This window comes from Antechinus flavipes, chromosome 2 (assembly GCF_016432865.1).
Source record: "Antechinus flavipes isolate AdamAnt ecotype Samford, QLD, Australia chromosome 2, AdamAnt_v2, whole genome shotgun sequence".
In the NCBI taxonomy this organism is placed as follows: domain Eukaryota; kingdom Metazoa; phylum Chordata; class Mammalia; order Dasyuromorphia; family Dasyuridae; genus Antechinus; species Antechinus flavipes.
In genome coordinates this window covers 384129021-384149436 of record NC_067399.1, presented here as the reverse complement: position 1 = coordinate 384149436, position 20416 = coordinate 384129021, and the positions used below count along the sequence as shown (strand labels likewise).

Sequence of the window (20416 nt, the reverse complement as noted above, 5' to 3'; positions counted from 1 at the left end):
AGGTGTTCTGATTCTAAATATCATATATTTCTTCCATATCATGTTTGAACTTGGGGGGCAAGTTTCAATTGAGTTCTAGTAATGGCTTGTAGTCTGGTTTGATTGAAACAAGAAGACTTCTCTTATGCACTTAAGTTCCATTTTGTAATGCTACTTTGCAGATGTATGTTTGTTTCATGAGGACTGGCACTACCATGATCATTATATCTTCCCCAGACCTTCTGATATATCCTGGGCATTTGTTGCTGTTCAATCATTTTGCTCTGTTTGACTATTTTATGGAGTATTTTTGGCAAAGATGTTGGAGTGATTTGCCGGTTCTTTTTCCAAGGTCCCCATTTACACTTGAAGAAACTGAAGCAAAAAAAAGTTAAGTAATTTGCCCAGAATCACAAATAGCATAATAGATCTAAAGCTGGATTTGAACTTGGATCTTCTTGGCTCTATTCACCTAGGTGCTTTGAACATAGGAAGCCCTTTATGAATGAATAAAAGCACTTATTAAGCATTAATAAATATGAATATGTGCCAAGCACCGTGCTAAGGTTGAGGATAAAATAAAAAAGCAAAGAAAGATGGTTTTTGGTTTCAAGTAGTTTGGATTTTAATAGGAGGAGACAAAATGGAACTCAAGTGCATAAGAGAAGTATGAACAAAGTGTTACATAAGAACAAGGGAAAAGGCTCATTTCTAAAATGTGCAACACTGGATTTTGTAATAATGCTAGTGGGCAGGTAGGAAAGTGAAAGAAAACAGCAAGGCAATTTGGAGTCAGACTGTCAAGAGCCTTGATAAACAGCCTCTATAAACAGGAGTTTATGTTCTGTCACCGTAAACTATCGTCTCTTTTATGTTAAAACCTGTTTGGCTCTTTGATCTGGAGCTAGAACAGTTGGCCTGGCCGTGGGGGCATGGAGAACCGTGCACAGGACATCTGGAAGATCCCAAAGAGTATCAGAAAGGCTGGGCTGGGCTGAGTCCGCCTTTTGGCCAGGGCCAAGCCAGAGGCTGCAAGTGAATAGCTCGATAGGAGATGATCACGTGGTAGGACGGGAGCCAGTCCGCTTTCTCCAGGGGTACCCTCAGCCTCCGCTCTGCCAGACGACCAGCAGTCTCGCTGCCAGAGTCCGGGAGGCGCACGGGACTCCTGGACCAACCTCACCAAGCTGCGGGGACCGGTGAGAACGAAGCCATCACACGGGACAAGAGCTGAGTTAGCCACCACCTCCTACTCCGCACCTCCAGGCTAGCAGCAGCAGCAACAGCGGCGAAGGTAGCGGTGAAGGCGGCGGCGGCGGCGGAGAGGACAGCGAAAACTGCAGCCAGACAAGCCGAAGCAACAGCATGGATCTCTCATTTATGGCAGCCCAGGTAATGGGACCCTTTTCGATCCCCGAAGGTGGGACATCCACAGACCCTGGAACCCCCTTTCACTCGCCGTCTCCTCCCCTCTTGTTTTCGCAGCATGTAGAGGAACCCCTGTTTTGGCGTGGTGTCCCCCTTTTTCCTGTCTTCCTTCCCCTCCACTCCGACCTGGTGGCTAGCAAAGCTTTAAAAAAAAACAACCCATAACAAAAGAAAACACCCTTATCCATCGCAAGCCTGTCTAGTTTATCACCTCAGTACTAACTCCTCTGACCAGCAAGCTGGGGGTTGAGACAGTCAGACAAGCGCTAGGTGCCTCTGTCTAGGACCTTTATTCCTTCCTTTTCTTTGTTCTCTCTCACACCAGAAGAGAGGCCAAAGCTGGAGAGTGAGGAAGTCAGAACAGACTGACTCTAACCTGTGAGAGTAGTCAGGCAGGACTCTTGTGGCACCTGGGTGTGACCATCGGGCCTCAACTGTGCGTAACCGTGTCTCCCTTTCTCCGCCCTTCCTCGGCGCCCCCCGAAGGGGGGGAAAAAAGAGGAAGAGACTCTGCACCCATCTGGAAGGGCTCTTCAATTAGGGAACAAGCTTAAGTTCTGGACTAGAAAGAAGGGTGGGTATTTTGCTGTGTCTTAAAGCAAGGGCTCAATCTTTTTGTGTCCTAGAAGTTTATGGACCCCTTCTTGAGGTCTTAAATGTGTAAAATAGAATATATAGGATTACAAGAGGAGCCAAACATGTTAAAATGCAGTTATTGTTATTATTTTAAGTTCATGGATCTCAAATTAAGAACTCCTGAGTTAAAGGCAGAGTTCATGCACTTAGATCTTCATTTCTCCATGCTCTCTTCATTTCCTAGTGTCAGGGAAATCATTTTTCACTTTCCCCATCTGCCAAATGTGAATAATAATAATGTCTGCCCTGATCCACAGGGTTATGACAAGGATGAAATGGATATGAACGTCCAGCATAATCCAAACAAACTATTCTTGCAAGGTAATATGGTAATAATAAGATAGAAAGAATTGTCAAAAATTGCTGAGATATATGGGCACCTGCTCTTGTAGCTCTCCTTTTCTTTGAATAAGTAGATAGGGTTTTCAGGTATCTGGTATGGCCTTGGTCTCTTGATGAACTTTTCTTTTCTTTTTTTTTCTGGGTGAACTTTTCAAGAAATACTTATTTAGAACTAAGTACAATTTAAGAAAAAACAAAATAGAAAAAGAAAAACAAAAAGAGAGAAATTTTTTTTAAAAAACCAGCATTATGTACCTAGTAGAACATCAGGAAGGATCCAAAATATGTAACAATAAATTTCCATTTCAAGAAAGCATGTATAATAATAGAAGACCTGGGTGAACTTATACAAACAAAATGGTAAAAGGCTCTGTTGCAAATATCACTAGCTGGCAGCCATCTCTACTCCCCCAGTCTCCTGGAGTTAAGGGCCTCCAGTTTTGTTTCATGAGGGGCATGACTTTAGTACTCTGTACATGTTGCTTCGTCAGTCTTCATGGTCTAAAGTGCACTTGCATGGTGTCTTTAAAAAGACACTGATTCTTTTTGAATAATTCAAAGTGAGAATGAATTCCAGCCCCACCCTTACAACTACCTTTGTTGTTTGAAAGATGAATGTATTTAACCAGGGCAGCAGGGAAATCAGATCATATGCTTATGATGAACAGGATGGAAAAACAATCTTTCCCCTTTTAACAAGATTCTGAAAATTGGCTTAATTGGTGAGAGGCTTATTTTCTTTCATCTAATCTTAGAAATTAGTAATATCGAGGAAATCGTGGTGCCTTTTCTATATGATGTTTTCCTCAAATAATGCTCTGAGCATGATAGGCACTTGATAAGTATTTTAATCTAATGAGCTATATCATACAGTATTCTTCTAAATAGAATTAGAAGAATTTTGAAGACAGAGATCATGCTGAATATTTCTTTGTCTTCATGTTCCTCAGTGTCATTTTCATAGTAAAAACTTAAAGTGATTCTAACAATTAATGGTTTCTCTATATAAGCACTTCCTTTCCTAACAAAGAGCACAATCTCTCTGTAGCTTGGTAGATGATCTTTGACAGCTGCTTTGACCAAAAAAAAAAAAAAAAAAAATCACCTTGTGGTCAATTTTCTAGTGATGAGCCTGCCTATATTCCTCTAGATTGTTTTTCCTTGGAGATGATCCCATCCTGCAATAATAATAATGATAGTAATTCTCATTTATGCAGAGCCTTAAGGATTGCAAAGTACTCTACAAATATTTGATTTTATCCTCATAACAAACCTGAGAACTAAGTGCAATCATTATCCCCATTTTACTAATAAGAAAATTGAGGTCCAAATGATTTACACAAAGTCATATTGACAATAAGTATCAGGATCAAGATTCAAATGTAGGTCTAAATCTAGTGTTCTTCTAACCAGAATCATGTATGATTATGTATTTTTTATTGAAATGAAAAGACTTCCTCAATATCCCACAAATGCTTAGAATCAATGACCTGTTCCACTTGGAATGTTAAGCAATTTTAAAGTTGTCTTTCTAACAATAAATGACGTTGGTTGAAGCAAATATGGAAAAATTTTACTTAATTATTTTTGCTTTTCTCTGAAAACAAAAAAAGTAAAAACTATTTGCATTAAATTATTAATAAGTCAAACAGAGCATCCTAGAGTTTGCTGTCTTCCCTCAAGGGCTGAAACCTTCAAAGAAATCCCAACTCTTTTGCAAGGATTTCATCTTCCCAATTGCTCTAAAGCACAGTTTGTTGACCTACTTAAATTCTTAGTTTTTATTTCCTAAATGGGAAATAATTTTAAAAGGCAATAATTCTAAAAGTAGTAAGGTACTTTTTCACTGTAAAACCTTTAGTGTATTTTCCCATGGAGAAGAGAGACAATTACTGCCTCTTTGTTTCTCTTTAGTCTCTATCATATCACAAACAGCTGATATTTCCTTGGTGACAAGATAAATTGATTACCAAAATCCTTGAGGATGGCAATAGCAATGGAAGTTGCTATGGCAACTTTACAAAATAATCTTGTTTTCAAAACACATGTTGATGTCATAACCCACAATGAAACTGTATATCAACTCAAAACTTGGAAAAATGAGGTTTCATGGGTTGGCATTGTATTGGGAGAATCTTAGAGAAGTATCAGATTTGGTTTCTGCCTTCAATTAATAAATAAATATTTATTAAGCATCTGCTCTAGGTTGACATTGTCTAAGTTTTGAGGATATAAAGACAAAAATGAAATAATTTTCCTCCAGAAATTTATATTCTAGTGGGAGGAGACAAAATTTACATTTATCATAAATTCAAGATATAGATAAAGGAAAATATAATTTTGGCAGGAAAGGGAAGGTTGGTACTACTGGAGAAGCAGGAAAAGTCTCATATAAGAAATGGCACAGCTTTGAAAGAGATGGGAGTCTAAGAGGTGTAGGTGATTCTGAATTTTTTTTTTTAGGCATGAGGAGAAATCTGCAAAGATATGGAGACAAAAGGTGAAAAAAAATCTCATGAGCTCTTTGCTGCTCAATGCAAGTGGCAGCACTAGGTAATGAGGAGAGGATTCATGGACAACTTGGGTCTGAAACTGGGAGAACAAGGAGTAGGAGTTGAATAGGCAGAGAGGAATAGAGAGAAGTTGAATAATTATTTTCTTTGTAAAGATTGGGATGTGAAATCCAGACAAAAGCATTGCACAGCACATGCATCATCTCATTTACCCCTTATACAACAACCCTAGAAGAGAGGCGAGGAAAGAATTATTTTTCCATTTTACAGACAAGAGTGAAGGCTTAAAAAGAGTAATTGCTCCTATGTTTGATAGCTATTTAATTGACACAAAAGCACTAGAATTGAGGTTTTCTGATTCCTACTCCTATGCTCTTCCCTCCATATGATGATGCATGTTTTCTTTTCTTTTTTTAAGTTTTAATGGTCTTACATAACAAATATTTACAAATTGCTTCAAATTGTTCAGGCTTTCTCCTGGAATAAAGTGAAATTGATAACTAAAACAATAATTTAACAGGATCATGAGATAGATAAAACAAGTATGAGTAATCCCTATATTGTAGATAAGAAGACTTATCCAGAGTCATATAGTAAATATTAGAGGCAAGGTTTGAATACATATCTCCCTGGCTCAAAATCCAGCATGTTCCCATCATTCTGTAGGTTCCTCATGTATAAAATGAGAGGTCCCTTCCACTTCTAAAATACTATTAGTGGGGCATAAGGTTGAGAGGCAGCAATGGTCTGAGTTTCCCACCTTTGATAGCCTGCATCCTAATTGAATACTCATCCAAGAAAAATAATTTTATAAATATTAACAAAATCTAATCCTGTTAAAGAAATCCTGTCCAGTCCTTCTTGCAGTCAAGTTTTTACTTTCTATATGATTTAGTTGACTACAGGATTATACTTGAATTTAAAAAAAAAAAAACAATAATTTCCTCTGTTAACAAGTGATTGCTTAATTTCTACTTTAACACAATCCTGGAAAAAACATAAGAGAACATGAGAGTTGGGGAACTATTTTGGACAAAGGAATAAATAGGGAGAAGAAAATAGCAGGTTTCTTAGATTGGTTGTTTATAAGAAGTTTGTGAATATAAACTCTGCCTTATCAGCAGTGTTAAGCCCCTTGAAAGCAGAGCCACATTGGGTAAGTCATTTATCACTCTGGGGCTCATTTTTTTCATTTGCAAGTTGAGAGTTTTTAGATTAGCTGAATAATGAATGGATGAATGAAAATGCTTTTATTAAACATTTACTATGCACCAAGCATTGTGCAGTATGCTGCAGATATAAATACAAAAGCTCATCTTCAACATGTTTGAATTCTAATAAAGGGGACAAATAACACTGCAAAGTGGTGGCTAGGAAAGAATGCCTTTTTTTGTCTGGATAATCAAGAGTGTATTACTAATCCACAGGTGACCATTCAATTTTCCTTTTGCAGGAGCAAAGACAGAGAGTACATGAATTTCAGCAGATCTGATTTTCTATGGTTTTATGATCCTAAACTTCCTTCTACCTATAACCTTCTCTAGTTCTGTGATTCTTCTTGAGGCTTTCTTTGTTTCCCTTCTCTTAGTTGGTTGCGTTATGACTTACAGTGCTGTTAAATATGCTCTCAGCAGAGTACATCTGTTATTCTATCCAAAAGACTGGTCTCATAACCCATATTTTCCTTTGTTTTGCAAGTTATATAAAATCTGCTGAATAGGATTCCATCTTTGCTTCCTTAATATGCTCATGTTTTGTTCTTTTTCTAGAATGTCCTCATTCTTATCATTACCTGTGGAAACTTAATCATCCTTAAGACTCAACTAAAATACTACCCCTTCCAGGAAGCTTTCCATTATACCTTCCTATCCCTGATCCAGAAATAAACAAAAGAATAAGCTTGTTTAGAGCTTAATATATACCAAATATCATGGTAAGCATTGGAGTTACAAAAAAAAAAAAAAAGAAGAAGAAGAAGAAGAAGAAGAAGAAATGAAAAAGACTTTCTGCCCTCCCACATTCCAATGGAGGGGAAAACATATACAGGAGTTATTTAAGGAGTATTAGCTAGAGAGGGAGAACTTTGATGTGAAAAGTTACAGAATGGTGAGTGGGATAATAAGAGAATAAATTGACATAAGGCAGAGTTGATTTTGATCATACTTAAAGAATTGGAAAGAGAAGAGGATGAAGAAAGGTACAAGTAATTAGCAAAGAAGTTGGTATAACGATGGAAGAAATGATAGAAAGGGATAGAAAAATAGCAAAACGAAACATGGTTGGAGCTTTCCTGAAATAGGGGATCAGGAAACAGTCCTCAAATTAAGATATCAAAGCTTCTAAGCAAAGTTTCTCCAGAATGTAGACCCTTGTGTAACAATTTGATTGGTCCAACTAAAGAAGAGATAGTCAGGGAGGAAAAAGGAGTAGTCTTTTCCTTCTTTAGATCTTTACAATATTTTCTTTGTATTTTTCATCCTGTGAATATAACATTATGCAGGTATAGGCATTTTTTGTTTGTGTATTATCACCATAGTAATCTCAAAACTTCCTTATGTCAGAGATTGAGAATCATTTATCCTTGTTACTCTTCATGCTAGAGCATAGAACCTTTAATATAGTAGCTATTTAATGTAATATTAGATGAGTGGATGGAAATAGTAAACAATAATGCTTTTGGTTATAGGCAAATGAATCTGGAACTGAAAATTAGAAGCCTTTTCTTTCCTATATGCCAAACAACATCTCATTTAAATCATTACAACTTCCAACATATCCCACAAATAGTATAAGAAGCCTATTTTCATAAGTCACCCTGTTAGGTCTGCTTGCTTCCCAAAAATATTTTTGTAAAATATATTCCAGATGAAAAATAAAAATATAAAACCATTCAATAGAGCAATTAGTTTGAGCCAGTTTAACTGAACATTACTTAATTTGTGACCTGGGTGGATAGTGAAACCCTAAAGTGGGAGCCAGGAGAGCTGGGTTTCTTGTTCTGCTGCTAATGCAACAAGATAAACATTTATTTAAATGGAAATTAAATGTTCCCATACTTCTAGGGGTTCATAATCTATTGGAGTAAATTTAACATACATAGATGAGTGAGCATCAAATGTACAAAAAGTAATTTCTTTTTTATATGCTGAGCATGTCTAACAACTTTAATAGAGTACCAGTTATAAATCAGAGATACAAGGGCATGCGAAAATGAAAATTTAGTTATTATGGGATTATTGGTTAACACAAAGAAATCATACTGCTTCTCCTAATTACTGGGTTAAACTAGTTTTAAGTTATAAATTTGGACATCATAATGAAACATCTCAATCAATTTTTCACAATTGGTCATGTCTTTAGCATTGTTTAGACACAACCTAATTTTAAAAAATAATAGCTCAAAAATAATTTCAAAAAAAGGAGAGAACAAATACTTTGGGTAGGAGTGGGAATCAGGAAAATCCTTTTATAGATTACAGAATTTGGGCTGGATTTTTTTTTAAGTATTGCTGCAGTGGTAGGGAAGGAATATAGTCCATATATGGAAGACCATCTATGTAAAGGATCAGAAAATAATCCAGTCTCAGCCTGAAGAGATAAGTTGAGAACATAATGTGAAGAACATTTAAAAACCCTAAAAGAAACAAAGGCTTCTGAAGTTCATTGAGTAGGGCAATTAGTCAATTAGAATTTTAAATCACTTATCATGTGCTATACATCATATTCAGCAATGTAACTACAAAGAAAAACAAACAAAAACTGTGTTCTTATGGACCTGATAGAGGAAACAATTTGGAAACAATTACATACAAACAAGATATGTACAAGAATAAATTGGGAATAATCTCATATTTCCATCCATCCAATAAAATTAAGTAGGACTGAGAAAGGTTTCTTATAGGAGTGACATGATCAGATTTGAAAAAAGGGCAGGGTATCTATGAAAACTATAGAAGAACTCAACTGATAGGAAGAACTCATAACCTTTTAATGGAATACTACTTCCCTTCTGGACAATTCTGGTTAGAAATTTATTCTGTAATAGATGTGAAATCTATCTCTTAATCTATTCTTCCTAATTCTACCCTTTGAGGTCAAACAGAATAAATATAATTCATATTCCAGATAACAGATGTCAAGAGACCTGTGGTTCAAATCCCAGCTCTATCACTAAGATAATTGCTGTGTCAAGATGGACAAGTTATTTCTTCACTCTGAACATGAGTTTCTGTATACAAATGAAGTAATTGATGTAGATTATTTCTAATGTCCCTTTGGATTCTGTGACATTTTTGTGATTGCTTATGGAATCATTCTAAAATCCTAAATGTAAAGCCATGCAGTTGTCCTCTGATAACTTCCATCACTGCCTCTCCCCAGATTGCTGTGACAGAATGTTTTTGTCTAGGCAATAATATTGTTTAGCTAGAATAATCATTTGCATACTCATTGTCTTTTTAAAACATAGTTTTGAACCAGTAACATATCTTTTTGCACTTTAAAATATTTACTATTTTGGCACTTAATTAAAATTTAGCATTAAGTATAAATGTAATGTACACCCATTTAAAGGGAGGGACTGATGGTGAGTTTATCTAAACAACCTTAAAATTGATTAGCTTTCTTTTTCTCTCTTTCTTTTTTCCTTCTTTCCTTTCTTCTTTCCTTCATTCCTTTCTTTCTTTCTCTTTCTCACTCTTTCTTTCTTTTTTTCACTGAGGCAATTGAAGTTAAGTGACTTGCCCAGGGTCACACAGCTAGGAAGTGTTAAGTGTCTGAGGCCAGATTTGAACTCAGGTTCTCCTGACTTCAGAGTTGGTGCTCTATCCACTGTACCACCTAGCTTTCCCTATATATTCTTTCTTTTTTTTTTTCTTTTTTCTTCTTCCTTTTTTTTTTTTTTCCTAAAACAATTGGGATTAAGTAACTTGCCCAGGGTCATACAGCTAGGAAGTGTTAAGTGTCTAAGACCAGATTTGAACTCAGATCTTCCTGACTTCAAGGCTGGTGCTCTATGCACTGTGCCACCTAGCTGTCCCCGGCCCCTCTCCACCTTAGAGTTGATTTTCAAAACCTTATACAAAATTGTTCATTTTAATTTGACAAAAATTGACTCTCAGTAAAGGAGCCATATGAAATCAACTAATAGACAAATGCTTACTGAACACCTACCTTCTGCTTAGTCTGTGCTTTAAAGATATGAAAGTATTAGACAAAACCATTACTGCTAAGTAGCATACAGACTTAGGCATATAATGCAAATGAAGAAAAATGCCATTTCATTAATTAGCTTAATATTAGTAGCTTTGTATCATCCAAGAATTGCTTTCTAATGGATTTTAGTCTCCATAAGGGTGAGGATTGAGTCTTATTCAGGTGTGTTATAAAGCTCAAATGAGATAAAAAGAGCTTTGCAAATATAAGTACCTATTGCTGTTATTACTATTATCATTATCCTTCAGTCATCAAACTTGCAATGTGATAATGACTTCATTTCCTTAGCCTTCTATTGTACTTCTGCTATACTTAGTGTTTATAGAGCAATACAAAGTACACTGGTAAATATTTTTTAAATGGGAAAAATGTCTACACAATTTTGAGTTTAATATGAATTATTAACATTTTCTTAAATTTAGACATTTAACAGAACAATAATTCAAGCCCCTATTTGTAATGAATGCTGACTGCTGAGATGTAAATCTTCACTTTAAAAATTTAACAACTGAGTTCTTGAAGGCAAAGTAAAGCTGGGTCCCAAAGATATTACACCAGTATACATGGAAGCATTTAATAAATACTTCTTGAATTTTATACAAATTAATTACTCATATATTTAGAAAGTCTCCCATTAAGAGCTAAAAGTTTTCTTAATTATATCATTTGTGTCTCCTATATTCTAAATTTAACAAATGACAAAAAGAACATTTCAATACATAAATTAGAACAAATTATACATAAAACTACACACTTCTATTACCAACAGCTTGATTTTTAAGTGTAAAATAAATTCAATATTTCTTTCAAAACAGTTCTGGTTGTCCATATTTCCCTCTGAGCATCCTTCTGCTCTCTTCTGTAAATTAAGAAAATGCTTTGGTGACCATCTTTTCTTTCTTTTCTTTTTTTTTCTAGCAACATTATCAATTAGTTTCTCTCTCCAATTAAAAAAAAAACACAATCTTTGTAACCAATAAGCATAGTCAAGCAAAAAAGATATCACAGAGTTGATTGGTGCAAATAGGTATTTCTCCTGCATTTTTATTAGGAACAAGTTACATGCTTCATTATGAATCCTTGAAAATTGTGAGTAGCCATTTAATTTATCTAAGTTATTTCCAAGTTGTTTTTTCCTTTCAAGTGTTGTTTCTACTGTATAAAGTGTTCTGGCTCTACTCATTTCATTCTGCTTCAATTCATATATCAGATTTCCCTCAGAACATTCCTTTCTTCATGTCTTATGGTACAAGAATATTTCATTCTCATTTCATTTTGTTACAGTTATATACTATGATTTGTTCATCCATTCTCTAGTTCACTGCCTTTTTTCCCAGTTCTTTACAATTAGGAAAAAAAAAAAAAAAAGAGCTGCTGTAACTATTTTTGAATCTTTCCCCTCTCCCTATGCTCCTTTTCAAAGAGTTTCAAAATATCTAGTAATGGCATTTTAGGGCATAGTTCTAAATTGCTTTCCAAAATGGCTAGAGAAATTCACAGCTCCACCAAAAAAGTTCATTAGCACATCAATTTTCCCATAACCTCTTCAACTGTCATTTTCCTTTTCAATCAGCTTTGCCAATATGACAGGTGAAAAATGGAAAGTGAGTGGTTTTCATTTGCACCTTTAAACATTATAAATGATTTGGAGCATATTTTATATGGTTATTGATCATTTAGATTTTCCATGTCTATTCATGTCCATTTATCTAGTAGGAAATGGTATCCATTCTTAGATATTTGAATTAGTGCTTTATAAAACATAAATATTGAATCTTTATCAGAGAAATTTGCTGCAAAGATTTTTTCACAGTTAAATGTTTTTCTTCTAATTCCAACTACATTGATTTTATTTGTGGAAAAAATTTTCCATTTTATGTCATTTTTGTTTTCAATGCTTATCTCTACCATTTGTTTGGTCAAAGTTTTATCCATAGCTACAAAAGTTATTTTGTAACCTCTATTTTGTTTGTGAGATGACTTTTTAAATCTACATCACATATCCACTTGAAGTTTATTATTATACATAAGGTGAAATACTGGTCTTAATCTCACTTCTGTCAGACTAATATCCAGTTTTCTTCTAATTTTGTTGGGGGGGAGGCTAGTGAGTCTTTGCCCAATAGTTGAGGTCTTTGGGCTTTATTGAATAATATTCTACTACATTCTTTTGCTTCTGTATAGAGTACGCAATCTATTTCAGTAATCTATTTCTTAATTTTTAAACCAATGTCAAATAATTTTTATGATTACTTATAGGTAGTTTACTTGAGATCTGCTTAAAATTAAAGCAACTTCCTTTCCACTTTTTATTATTACTATTTTCTTTCTTTATTATTACTATTATTACCACTTTTTTGTTCCTCTTTATTACTTTTCTCCTACTTTAACAAAGTGACTCTTTGTTAATTTTGACATTTATTAAGTAAGTTATATTATTTTTTATTATATTGGCATAGCTTAACCATGAACAATTAGTTTACCTAATTATTTAAATCTGAGTACTTAGTATTTAGTATAAAGAGTATTTAGAATCTATATTCATATATTCTATTTCTTGTGGGGGAAGAGAAGGGAGGGTTCCACAATAGTTTTGTTCTCAAGTCTCTTAGTTCTACTCACTTCACTTAGCACCAGTTCATATAAGTCTTTGCAGACTTTTTTGAAATTAAAGGGCTAATAATTTTTAAGTATAAATATAAAAGAGAATTGAGACCAAAACTATTATGTGATGATCAACTGTGATTGACCTGACCCTTTTCAACAATGAAGTGATTCAAGGCAATTTCTAATAGACTTGTGCTGGAAAGAGCCATTTGCATCCAGAGAGAGATCTATGGAGACTGAATGTGGATCAAAACATAGTATTTTCATCTTTTTTGTTGTTTTCTTGTTCTTTTTTTCTTTTTTTCCCATATTTTTTCCCCTTTTGATCTGATTTTTCTTGCACAACACAATAAATGTGGAATTATGTTTAGAAGAATTGCACATGTTAATCTATATTAGAATGCTTACTGTCTAGGGGATAAGGGAGAGGGAGGGAGAAAAATTTGGAACACAAGGTTTTGCTTATATGAATGTTGAAAACTATTTTTGCATATATTTAGAAAAATAAAAAGCTATATTTTAAAAAAGCATTACCCTCCCACCCCACCCCCCAAGAGTTTTTGTTTATATGGGTTATATCTATTGATTTTTACCATATCAGAAGTTAAAATATTTTAGTAAAAATAGTTATGACTTTGGGTCAAATTGGGGTTTTAAGGGCACAAGACTGTACTTTGAGAACTGCTTTTTGCAATGCTATATAGTTTCTTTGGAATTTTTGTCTTTGTGATGAGTTTTGTTTGTAATATACAAAAAGTTGATAATTTATGAAGGTTTGTTTTATATATTGCTATTTTACTGATGTTATGAACTATTTCAGAGTTTATTTTTTTAATTTGAATGAGTAGGATTCTCTACTAGGAGCATCATATATATCATCAGCAAAGTGATATACATTTTTTCTTCATTTATGTTTATTATCTCAATTTCTTTTTTCTTATCCTGTTACTCTAGTTAACATTTCTAGTTCTAATTCAATCAGTAAATAAACATTTGTTCAGTGTTTGCAATGTGCTAGTTGTTGGGGATACATTTAATAAAAAAGAAACAATTCCTAATCTCAAGGAGTTTACATTCTAAAAAAAGACAAATATATATATGTGTGTGTGTGTGTGTATAAGGAATAAAGGCAAAGAGAATGCAATGTAGATACATATATAGTATATATGAGATTACTTAATTATCTTTCCTTGTCATTTTTGCTCAATCAGTTATTTTCATAGCATATGGCTAACATTTTCATCTACTTTTTCAGTCTTTTTGATTTTGCTCTAATGTTTGTTATTGTCTCATGAAATCATATATTTGTTTAGTTCAATCTAATTTTCTTGGAATTTGATATTTGGATAACTATTCCACTTCTGTTCTCCTAATTCTTTCCAACAAGGCTCTTATTTCACTTATAATTTTACTTATTTCTTGCTTCATTTCTTACAGGTTCTCTTGTTTGTTTTTATATTTTTGCAAGGCATGCAAGTGATTTGACTGGGATCACCCAACAAGTAGTGTTAAGTGTCTGAGACCAGATTTGAACTCAGGTTCTCCTGACTTCAGGAGTGCTTTATCTACATTTTTTCTTCATTTATGTTTATTATCTCAATTTCTTTTTTCTTATCCTGTTACTCTAGTTAACATTTCTAGTTCTAATTCAATCAGTAAATAAACATTTGTTCAATGTTTGCAATGTGCTAGTTGTTGGGGATACATTTAATAAAAAAGAAACAATTCCTAATCTCAAGGAGTTTACGTTCTAAAAAAAGACAAATATATATATGTGCGTCATCTAGCTGCACCTCTTACAGGTTATCTTACAGTCCTTGGGGTCAAATTATATTTTTCTCTGATGCCTTGCTTTTTTTTATTTATTGTATTTATTGTAACATTGTTCTGGGTTTATTTCTTGAGCTTCTTGGAAAGTGTACTTTTAATGGTGTTCAGTGTCTTTTTCTATTTACTTATATAACCAATTTCTTATTTGGAATTTTGTATCAAGGTCTGCATTTTTGAAAAGGCCTTGAAATCAGTTTCCTGGGTCTGGTTTCTAGTTTCCTTGAGGCATCTATATTCATAATACTGGTAGCTTTCTCACTAGCTTCTCTCTCCCTCTCCCTCCTCCCAATTAACTAGTTTCAAAACTAGTTCAAAACATGGATCTTTATAGCATTACAGGGCAGAATTCTGTTACTTTTTGATGTTCACAGGGCATAGTAATCTGAGCATTCCTGATGTGTCCAGGGTCAGGATCTTCAAATGCAGAGGGACCACCCTGAAGCTTCTTCATTGGAAAGTCTGCATAAGGAGTATTACAGATTTCAGGTGCAACCCGAGCATCAGTGCTTTGTGCAAACAGACATGTGCCTTCCCTACCTATGTAAGTTCTGGTAGGGTTTCTTTCCTAGTGCTTGTGTGCTTCTCTTTGAATAGATCTAAGCTGAGTAAAGATGCCAAACCAGAGTTAACTTTAGATTTCTTGTTCATCGTTTCATGGGTTGTCCTTTGTAGATGTTTTCTATAATGCATTTTGAGAGCTATGCCATGCATCCATCTTAATAAGAAATGTCCAGATCTATTAAAGGCAATGGAGAATTATAGCACCTGGGTCATTATCATTTGGATTTTGATATATTTCCTGAAATTCTATATCACAGAATTCTAAAGTTGAATTTAAAATTCTCTACCAGACCCCTGAGCAGGAGGTATAAAATATGAAAGGGCTAATATATAAATCCTACATTTTAGGAAAATCATTTTGGCAGATGAATAGAGGATGGGTTGGATTAGAGATTTCAAATAGAGAGGCCAATTACAAAACTATTGTATGAGTCTAGAAGAGAGGCGTTATAGTCCTGTACAAAATGAGGCCTGTGTGAGTGTAGAGAAGAGCTCATTTACAAGAGATTTGTGCAGACAGAAATAAGAAAATTTAACAAACAAAACAAATGTAGAATGACTGTACATAAGGACTTGAAGAAGATATTTAGATTTTGAACCCATATTACTAGAAGAGTGGTACTTGACAATAATAGAAAGACAAAAATAGAAAGACAAAGCAGAAAGATGAAAGAAATTTGCATTTATCCCTATTAAATTTCATCTTAATAGATTCAGCCATTATTCCAGAAGTTCTAACTCTCTTTTTGTAGTTGGTAAAGCCCGTGGGCCACTTACTAGAATTATTTTTTCAAATGCATAAAGTAAAATATGTTAATTACAAAAAATCAATTATGATATTAGTTGAGTCACTTTGCAGTCATATCTGACTCTTAATGACCCTATTTGGAATTTTCATTGCAAAGATACTTGAGTGGTTTGTCATTTCCTTCTTCCTTTTCCAATGAAAAAAATTGAAGCAAACAGGGTTAAGTCACTTGCCCATAATCATCACAAAGCTGCATAATTTTGATTAGATTAATTTGAACTCATAAAGATGAATATTCTTGATTTCAAGCACAGTACTCTATCCACTTTACTACTTAGCTGCTTATATTGAGATGTATATAGAATACATATATACATACATATGCATGTATGTAATATTAAATTTTATGTGTGTGTGTGTGTATTTTTAAAGTTCATGGACCCTAAGTTATAAATCACAGCTCTAGATTGGAAGGATTTTTTCTGGATTTTTTCTGGATCATGACTCCAAATGAATAAATGTTCCTTCCCACCTTTCTGTTATCTGCAAATTTGATGAACATACCATCAATGTCTTTATCCAAAGCATTTATGATAGTGCTCAGCAGCTCAGCATCAGGGAATTCACTGGTGAATATTCTTACACATCAACATTGAACAACTTAAAAATTATCCTTTCAGTCCTGCCATTTGACCACTTATTTTTTCATATTTATTATTTCATATTATTTCATATTTCTCCATCTTCTCCATAAGAATGACAAAATTGTCAAAGTTATTTTGCAAAAGATTCATTAAAGTTTAGGGAAACTATATCCATAGCATTCTTCTCATTTAGTTTGGTATGATCTTTTATTTTTTTATTTTCTATTCTGAATTTAAATATTAAACACAATGGACGTATATAGTATATGCATTACAGAATCGACAAAGAGAATTATTTGTTAAACTGTAGGTATTCCTTAGGTTTGCTTTTATTTTTAAGTATATAATAAGATTAATCTATAACTTCAAAACTGTTGCTCATGGTTCTTCATAACCAATGCTTTCTTACCTAAAAATTTGCAATTTCTTTAATGATCTATTCTGAAATTTTCCCAGGACTTAAAGTTTACTTGTGTATAATTTGCAGAATTTATTCTTTTCCTTATCTTGAGACATTTGTCCTACTCCAGTCTTGCAGTAGCCTTCCATTTTCCATGATCTTTCAAATATAATGGACTGTGGCTTAGTAATGATATAACCAGTTCTTTGGAGATGTGGCTCATCCAATCCAGATGATTTACATTCAAGAACAGATCAATGATAGTTATCTCTTTATTTCCTTGTGTAACAACTCTCTGTTATTTTTCTTTACTCTGCCATGTCTAGTGTAGAGGTAACTCTCCCTTGCAGAAAAGACAAAACAGAATAGGAATTTGGATTCTTAGTGGAATTCCTATTGGAATTTCTATTTGGAACTTCTCTCGGTTGTCAGTTGTTATAGCCCAAGCAAAGGTCCTTTCTAGAAAAGTAGTTGTAAATAATTATCAATGAGGTTCTCTGTAAGGAAAGTGGAAATTCACGTGCAACCCTCAAATTTAATTTGAATTATTGACATCTTCTTATGTCTCAAGGGCAACAAAGCAATAAATCAAGTCATAATTTGTAACAATTATATTTCTGAGGCATAAATTGCTCATATTGAAATTTCAATAATCCAATCATACCCCATGATCTAACATTTCTTTAAATTTTATTTCAAATTTTATTTGTGTGGAAAGTGTTTTGTAATTGTGTTCATATAATTCCTGGCATTGTCTTGATAGGTAGACTCCCAAATATTTTCTATTATCTACAGTTATTTTTAATAGTATTTTTCCCATGTGAGGAAGAGAGTCCCAATGGGACTTTGTTAGTAACATAGAAATGCTTGTGATTTATGTGGATTTATTTGATATCCTGCAACTTTGCTAAAGTTTTATTTGTTTCTAATTTTTAGGATTCTCTAAGTATATCATCATATCATCTGCAAAGAATGATAATTTTGTTTCTTCATTACTTTAACTCTTTCATTTTTTTCTCTTATTGCTAAAACTAACATTTCTAATACAATATTGAATAGTAATGGTGATAGTGGATGACCTTGTTTCACCCCTGATCTTTTTGGGTTCTTCTTGTTTATCCCCATGATGCCTGATGATAGTTTTAGATAGATTCTACTTACTATTTTAAGAAAAACTCCATTTATTCCTATGCTCTCTGATGTTTTTAATAGGAATGGGTTTGGTATTTTATAAAATGTGTAGAGGGCCACAACTCTGGAAAAGTATACTTTTATCAAGGACAGGAGGGTCCTTATAGCTAAGCATCTACTCAGAGTTATTGATGGGATAATGGTTCTCTAGTTAAACATATACTTAATGTGATGTAATGATGTAATCATTGTAGTTGTCATATACTTAGTGTGATATGGTGATGTATGTAATGGTTCTACAGTTGGCACATGCTCAGTTGCTGTAGTGATGTAATTGTACTGAGGTATTTAAGGGCTGAGAGGACTGGGAACTGAGAGTCTTAGCCACAGACACAGAGAAGACACCAGACTACAGACCCCAGACTCCATCTTTGACTAGCCTCGTGATGGCTCTTCTTCCTTCATCACTTCTCCACCTAAAGACCAAAACCCGTCCAAAGTTCCTCCAGAAAGCTAGCCCAAATATTACATTTTGGTGCCTAATGTGGGGTGCCATATGTTGTAATATGAAAGTCACCTGCCAGTCTGGAAGTCTAACTCAGATCTGTAGAATGGATCTCTTTATGTGAGCAGATATGATAATGATACAAGGAGATTGAGAGGCTGTTGCTGTTCTCTGACCTTCCTACTGAGAGGCAGTTGCGTTCTTTGACCTCTCTCCTTTCCCCTCTGCCTCCAATTTATTTCATTCCCAGTCCACAAGTAACACCTGTGTCAATAAAGGCTGCTTTGCAACTCCTTCAGATGTTATAATCCACAGCTATGGAGGCTCCCAGAGAATTGACCCGCCCCTTCACTTAGGCATGGTCCTTAACAAAAGTGCTTTTTCTGTATCTACTGATATAATCATATGATTTCTATTAGTTTAATTTTTGATATAACCAATTACACTAATAGTTTTCCTAATATTGAACTAGTCCTGTATTCCTGATATAAATCCTTCTTGGTTATAGTGTATTATCCTAGTCATAAGTTGCTGAAGTCTCTTTGTCAAGATTTTATTCAAAGCTTTTACATCAATACTCATTAAGGAAATTGGTCTATAATTTTCTTTCTCTGTTTTGACCCTTCTTAGTTAAGCACCATATCTGTATTATCAAAGAGATTTGATAGGACTTCTTTTCCACTTATTATTAAGGTAGTTTATATTGTATTGGAATTAATTGTTCTTTAAATATTTGGTAGAATTCATTTGTTAGTCCCTGGAGATTTTTTCTTAGGAAGCTCATTGATGGCTTGTTCAATTTCTTTTTATAAATTAAGACTGTTTAAGTAATTTATTTCATCCTCTGTTAATCTATATTTTTGTAAATATTAATCAGTTTTACTAAGATAATCAGATTTATTGTCATACAATTGGGCAAAATAGCTCCTAATTATTGCTTTAATTTCCTCTCCGTTAGTAGCAAATTCCCTCTTTTCATTTTTTATATTGGTAATTTAGTTTTCTTCTTTCCTTTTTCTAATCAAATTAATCAAAGGTTTATGTATTTTCTTGGTTTTTTCATTAAAGCAGCTCTTAGTTTTATTGCTTGTCTTAAATTTGATTCTAAGTTGTAGCACCAATTTTCCTTGTCATCTGTAATTTATCCCCCTTTTGCTCTTCATGTACAGTCGGTTGCTAAGTTCTATTGAATTTTGTGGAAAATGTCCCCTGTAAAATCATAGTGTTTGGAGGAAATTTCAAAAGTCTTAACATTTAACAGTTAGAAGGAACCTTAGAGATTATTTAGTTGAACTTCTTAATTTTAGAAATTGGAAAACTGAGGCAAGAAGAACATATCCTTTTTCATCTCTAGTCAGCTACATAACCTGGAAGGATACTTCTTGCCCAGAATATTTATAGCATAAATGAGACTACACAAAAATGTGTCCTTTTGAAAAAAGTGTTTAACTCTTTATAAAGCGCTTGAATCAGAAAAAACATTTTAAAAACTAGAGGAGAATTGGTTAATTTTTTTCAATCTATTATGGTCATATGATCTTGCATAATCAGTGTTGTTTGATCAGGCAATCCTTCAAATAGAAATTTCTCTCCATTGACACATTAATAACCCATAAGATACTGGCTGTTCATACTCACAACGATTAGTTCAAGATTGTAAAAGATCAGGTAGTACTTTCTCAATTCTCAAGTAAAGCTCCAATTATATCAATATAGTAATTCATATGAAGCTTCTTCGTGACATGTAGCCATCACTTAAGAGGCTATGTTTAGGTAGCCTACCTTTTAGGTACCTTTAGGCTGCCTCACTTTTCTCAACCTATCTTCACACCTTTATATCTGCACTTACCAGACAATGTCCATCACCATATAACTGTG

At 33.8% G+C, this 20416-nt stretch overlaps 1 protein-coding gene across 1 annotated transcript in view; it reads left to right on the top strand.

Moving 5' to 3' along the window:
• Nucleotides 1-1070: 1070 nt before the first annotated feature.
• The window catches only part of C2H14orf132 (chromosome 2 C14orf132 homolog), a 65763-nt gene continuing 46417 nt past the window's right edge, over nt 1071-20416 (top strand). The window contains exon 1 of the mRNA XM_051978430.1: nt 1071-1371. Coding sequence (XP_051834390.1) covers nt 1345-1371 — 27 coding nt within the window. The 5' untranslated portion in view covers nt 1071-1344. The remainder of the gene's footprint in view (nt 1372-20416) is intronic.